The sequence below is a fragment of the Grammomys surdaster genome, unplaced genomic scaffold (assembly GCF_004785775.1).
Source record: "Grammomys surdaster isolate TR1022 unplaced genomic scaffold, NIH_TR_1.0 124976, whole genome shotgun sequence".
Classification (NCBI taxonomy): Eukaryota; Metazoa; Chordata; class Mammalia; order Rodentia; family Muridae; genus Grammomys; species Grammomys surdaster.
In genome coordinates, this window is record NW_021619904.1 from 480919 (window position 1) to 486663 (window position 5745).

Consider the following 5745-nt stretch of genomic DNA (forward strand, 5'->3'; position numbering starts at 1 on the left):
GTACCTGGAGGAAGTAAGATTCAGCTCGGAGTCTATTGAAATAGTTCAGATGAAAAGTATCCTCATCCTGAGCTTAGGGGATATAGATAGATAGATAGATAGATAGATAGATAGATAGATAGATAGACAGACAGATAGAGATTAGATATAGATAAAGGATTATTACCATTATTATTACTCAGAAGAGAAGATTTATAAAGAGATGAGTATTTGTGCTGTGTGGGGCTGTAAGAGCTTCTGAGTGCTCTTCAGCCAGTTGAGTTTGAATGCCTGTGGACACTTCAATATGGAAGTCTCTGATACATCCTCATGTCTGTAGTAACAATAGTGTTATATAACTTGAGACAGTCTGCCAAGAGGATATGGGTAAGTGGCAAAGACAAGAAATTTAGGTGCTAAAGGCAAGGAAGGAGAATTAAAGACCTCAGGAAGAAGACTGTCCAGAGTTTTGATGTGAATATTGGCATTAAATTTAGGCTACAAAGATGATGAGGAGGCAGGGCACAGCAGTAGGGCAAGAGTTGAGATGGCTTCTGATTGAGTTTTCTCTATCCCAGTTGTCACTCCACAGTTACTGTTAGTTCAGTCTTTACTTGCTTTAATAACACTATCTCTTCTCTTCTGAGACTCATCTAGAGACTTCAGACTTCTCCTACTTTGTCCAATGTTTTATTGCTTTCCTAAAGTCTTCACAGGGCAGGCATAAGAATGTCAGAAATCACGAGGACAATCTTTTGTTTAAAACCCAAGAAAGACTGACACTATTAATGATACTCTGTTATGCTTTCAGACAGGAGCCTACCACAACTGTCCTCTGAGAGGTTCCCCCAGAACCTGACTGAAATAGATGCAGAAACCCACAGCCAAACTTTGGATGGAGCTCTCGGACTCTAGAGTTGAGGCAAAGGATTGAGGGCACTGGAGGAGATAGGAACACCAAAGGAAGACCAACAGAGTGAAATAACCTCTACCTTTCATGTCTCAGAGAATAAGCCACCAAGCACAGAGCATACACAGCCTGGACAGAGGCCTCTGGCACGTAAGTAGCAGATATACAGCTCAGTATTCATATGGATCCACCCTCAACTAGATCAGAGGTTGTCCCTAAAACTATCGCCTGTCTGTGGAATCTGTTCCTCACCTGGGGTGCCTTGTCTGGCATCAGAGGCAGAGGATACACCTAACCTTGCAGAGACTTGATGAGCCAGAGTGGACAGATACACATGGGTAATCCCACTCCTCTCAGAGAAGTGGTGGAGGGATGAGGGAGAAATCCTGTGGTGGGGGGGACCAGGACAGAGCACTGATCAGGATGTAAAATGAATAAATAAATAAATAAATAAATAAATAAATAAATAAAGTAATTAATGGAAAAGAAAAGAGAAAGCCCAGGAAGGAATGTCTAGAGATATTTATCAGAACCCATAAATTGAGCCTCCAAACATACTAGGCACATTTCTAGTTCTCCTCCTCCCATGAGATGAGAAACACAGAGCTCTGCTCCACTGTGGACTAAGATTGGAGTCTGACTAGTGCACAATGGTATTGAATGAAGGTTGATAAACCATCATTGGTAAAGCCTCTAAGTCATTACTGGTGTGCACTGAGCTTGTTTTTGTGACTTTTTTCTTTTAGAGTCTGTTGAATATGATGAGAAACAGAAAAGAAAAAGCTAAAGTAAGTACAGGATCACAGGATTTTTAGGATTTATTAGACATTGCACATATTCACAGATTCTACCACAACACTAGGAGTGATATCAGAATTGCAAACTACTGGCAGGCCTCCTCCTTTCCCCACCCCCTCAGGAAGAGGCTGTGATATCTAAGGTTGAGCTTCTTGGGGTAGATACTGGGCCATAATATCCTGGAACCAGCCTGTCACAGACAGGAAGATGGTCAGGGCCAGATAGATTCATGGATGAAAAGGCCAGTCAGGGATCTTAAGGAGGTATAGATAGCTCTCTTCCCTTATGTGAGATGGTTGGAGAGTCTCTGGGACACTGGGGTGGTTGCTTTAGTTTTGGCTTCACTGCACATCATGGTTCTGCTGCTACTTCTCTGTAGTAACCAAGTCTTCTCCTTTTACTGGTTGGACTGACTTAGTCTCTTGGACTCGGTCAGTGCTTGATACTAATTGCTCTATCTGCTTCTCCTGTTGTGTTAGGTTCTCCAATTTGTGCTTCTTCCTTTCCAGTTGCTCATCTTTCTTTACTAGTTCTTGATCCAGTGGCTGGTCCAAGAGTTCCTTTTCCTGTCCTAGATGTGAGTCATCCAGCTGCTGGTTCCCTGAAGCTTTCTGTTGCTTAAGTGACTGACCCAGGCTTTTTGATCCCTGACAACCTTCATGCTCTATCTTCTGCTGCTGCTTTCCTAGGTGGAGTTCTGGATCACAAAGTTTCTGCTTCTCTTTCTGATCCTCTGCCATATCTGGATCATGTGACTCCCGGTGCTTTCCCAGGTGCAGTTCTGGGTCATGTGGTCCCTGATGCTGTTGCTTTCCCATTTGCAGTTCTGGCTCCTGAGATTCCCGGTGCTGCTGTTTTCCCAGGTGCAGTTCTGGATCCTGTGGCCCCTGACGCTGCTGCTTTCCCGGATGCAATTCTGGGTCATGTGACCTCTGATGCTGCTGCTTTCCCAGATACAGTTCTGGGTCATGTGGCTCCCAGTGTTGCTGCTTTCCCAGGTGCAGTTCTGGGTCATGTGGCCCCTGATGCTGTTGCTTTCCCAGGTGCAGTTCTGGGTCATGTGGCCCCTGATGCTGCTGCTTTCCCAGGTGCAGTTCTGGGTCATGTGGCCCCTGATGCTGCTGCTCTCCCAGGTGCAGTTCTGGGTCATGTGGCCCCTGCTGCTGCTGCTCTCCCAGGTGCAGTTCTGGCTCATGTGACTCCTGATGCTGCTGCTTTCCTGGGTGCGGCTTTGGGTCATGTGGCTCCTGATGCTGCTGCTTTCCCAGGTGCAGTTCTGGGTCATGTGGCCCCTGATGCTGCTGCTCTCCTAGATGCAGTTCTGGGTCATGTGGCTTCTGATGCTGCTGCTTTCCCAGGTGCAGTTCTGGCTCATGTGACTCTTGATGCTGTTGCTTTCCCAGGTGTGGTTCTGTTTCATGAAGCTTCTGCTTCTGGTGCTGTGCCAACTGCAGCTCCTGTTCTTGTGGTTGCTGTTGCTTCTGCTTCTGTCCCAGGTGTGTCTCCTGCTCCTGTGGCTCCTGGTATCTCTGTCCATGGTGCATTTTCTGATGTCTTTCTCCTGGAATCAGTTCTTGCTCCTCTGGTGTTTTCTGCTGCTGACCCAGATGCAGTTCTGGATCCTGCAGCTTGTCCTTCTGGTGCTGTCTCAGATGCAGCTCCTGAGGCGCCAGCATGTCTTGCTGCTGCTGCTGCTGCTGCTGCTGCCCCAGGCACAGCCCCTGACCCTGTGGCTCTTGCTGCTGCTGGTGGTGGTGGTGCTGTCTGAGATGCTGTTCTTGCTCTTGTGGCTCTTGCTGCTGTTGCTGTCCCAGGCACAGGAGCCCCAGGGGCTCCTGTGGTAGCTGCTGCTTCTCTGGATGCAGCTCCTGTTCCTGCCACTCCTGCTGTGGCTTTTTCATCTGCATCTGCTGCTTTTGTGGTCCTGGATGCTGGAAATGCTCACACGCTTGCTCAGGCAGATCCTTCACAGGGTTTTCCCCCTTCTCCTCATGTTTAGAAAGACCCTTCTCTTGAGTCTCAGTGAAGACCTGGCATTGTGCAGGATGGGGAGTCGGTTGCTTTGTTTGTTCCTGATGAGTATGAGCTGGAGAACACACAGTCTTGAGACATTCCTGAACCACAGCTGGAACAGTCACTGGCAGTGTACGTTGATGGGACATCTTGAAACCTTCTGTAGACCAAACTGAAAAACAGAAGGTCAGAGGGTGGTCTGAAGGCAAGGGAAATAGAACTGCTGAGTATACAGAATATACCTAATGACCCTTGTCCTTGGCGTCCTTACTCCTGAATAGGGCATTCTCCCACTTCCTTAGGCTGTGAATCTCAGAAGCAGAAAAAGAGTTAGGTTGGAAATGGTGAGCAAAGAAATGCTACCCAGTGAGCCCCTTGTTCACTGGAGGAGTCTTTTAAAAAGAGGTTCTGCAAGAATAGGCTGGTTGGTAATTAGCCTGCTTTTGTCTGGTCTTTCGCTGGGTCCTGGAAAGATAGTTTCTGGGATTATGTTACACCACAATATGAAGGAAACATTAGAAAAATACGGGTCTCACAGAGGACCTCAGAGCTCTAGAAAGCTTAGAGTCTGTGTTGAAGGGGATCTGGGATTCTGTGCTGAAGGGGAGCTGGTATTGCAGCAGCCTCAGACTGGACTCATCTAACACACTGCAGGCACAGCTCCCACCAAAACACTGTGTATTTATGGGCAGCTCATGTAGTATCTCTGGGTTTCTGTTATTTTTTTTCCTCCAAAAAATTAGCAGGTTGCTCTATTCAGCCTGAGAGCTCCTTTCTTCTTTGATTTTCTGAATGTGAGTTTGTAGTCCCAGGGCCAGGGTTGAAGAGTGAGTGACAGCTGGAGAGTTACTGAGAATTGGAGCTTGTTATTCCAAGTCTTGTACTTCTAATGGAATTTTCCCACTCTTGTTTTTCATGCCTTTCTCCACACAGAAAATACTACAGCATATTTCCCTCTGCACACCTACCTGCCTCCTTGAAGGATAAGTAATCCAGCTGAACCAAGCCTCAGAGCAGTATCTACCCTAACTGTGAGTAGACACCCCTAGCCATGTTCTGGTCTGTTGAAAGCTTATAGCCCTAACTAAGGTCCCACCAGCTATTACTCACCGAACTCACAGAAAGGAGAAGTCAGAGGCTTCCAGCAGAGTCTTCAGCTGAGCAGCAACTAGGGCCCTTTATATCGTTCCTGTCTATACTTCTCAGGTTGGAGGTGGTGGACTGGTTTCACCACTCCAGTTGGTCAACTTCCTCCATCTCCTTTCTGAGTCACCCGATAACTTAGACAGCAAACCCCCACACCCTCAGGGCTCCCTTTTCTAGCTCCTATTGAACCATGTGGGAGTTTGAGGGCTTAACCCCTCCTAGCTGAGATCATCTGAGCTGGGCACACGAGAGGAGAAGAGGGTGAGAAAGGTATTCTACTTTGTAAATTCAACCAAACTTACCTTTCGGTCTCAATGGATTTGAGTTTGGCCTGATTTTTAAGTTACAGCATTCATTTCCAAGGGCATAGAATGATAGATGTTTTGGGAATAGTCAGGCCAAAGTCTATGGTACAATAAGGAGTCACTTCTAAAGGGTCATATGGTCGCCATGCTATTGTGCTATGAGCCCATCTGTACTCAGAATATAACATAACTTGATTCTGTAAGGACATATGCCATGTCTTGGAAAAGATCAAGTAGATGGAAGAAGGAGGCTCAGATTCCTCCAGCTGCATGCCAGGAACTGTCCAGTCCCCACATCATACACAAAGTGTATTTATAAAAGTTCCTAGGACACCGTGCTCATAACAGCTCTTGGTTCACCTCAGGCAAGGGAAACAGAAAGGAGCACGAAGGGGATATAATGAATGCATTGCATTGCATTTCATGATGATAACCAACACTTTCTATAATTATTTTTCGAAATGTCCATCATCCAAGATCAGAACCAAATTGTCCATTACCATCTCAGAACATTGTCTTCCTTCCTTCCTTCCTTCCTTCCTTCCTTCCTTCCTTCCTTCCTTCCTTCCTTCCTTCTTTCTTCCCTCCCTCCCT

The 5745-nt window shown here is 46.5% G+C and overlaps 1 protein-coding gene across 1 annotated transcript; it reads right to left on the reverse strand.

Annotated features, from left to right (window-relative positions):
* Window positions 1–2052: 2052 nt before the first annotated feature.
* On the reverse strand, window positions 2053–3849 carry Ivl (involucrin). Its single transcript, XM_028784935.1, has one exon. It carries the CDS (start codon window positions 3847–3849, stop codon window positions 2053–2055), a length of 1797 nt encoding a protein of 598 aa, XP_028640768.1.
* Window positions 3850–5745: the final 1896 nt, after the last annotated feature.

Coding starts and splice junctions, on each gene's coding strand:
- Ivl (XM_028784935.1), bottom strand. CDS start 3,849: ATGTCCCATCAACGTACACTGCCAGTGACTGTTCCAGCTGTGGTTCAG.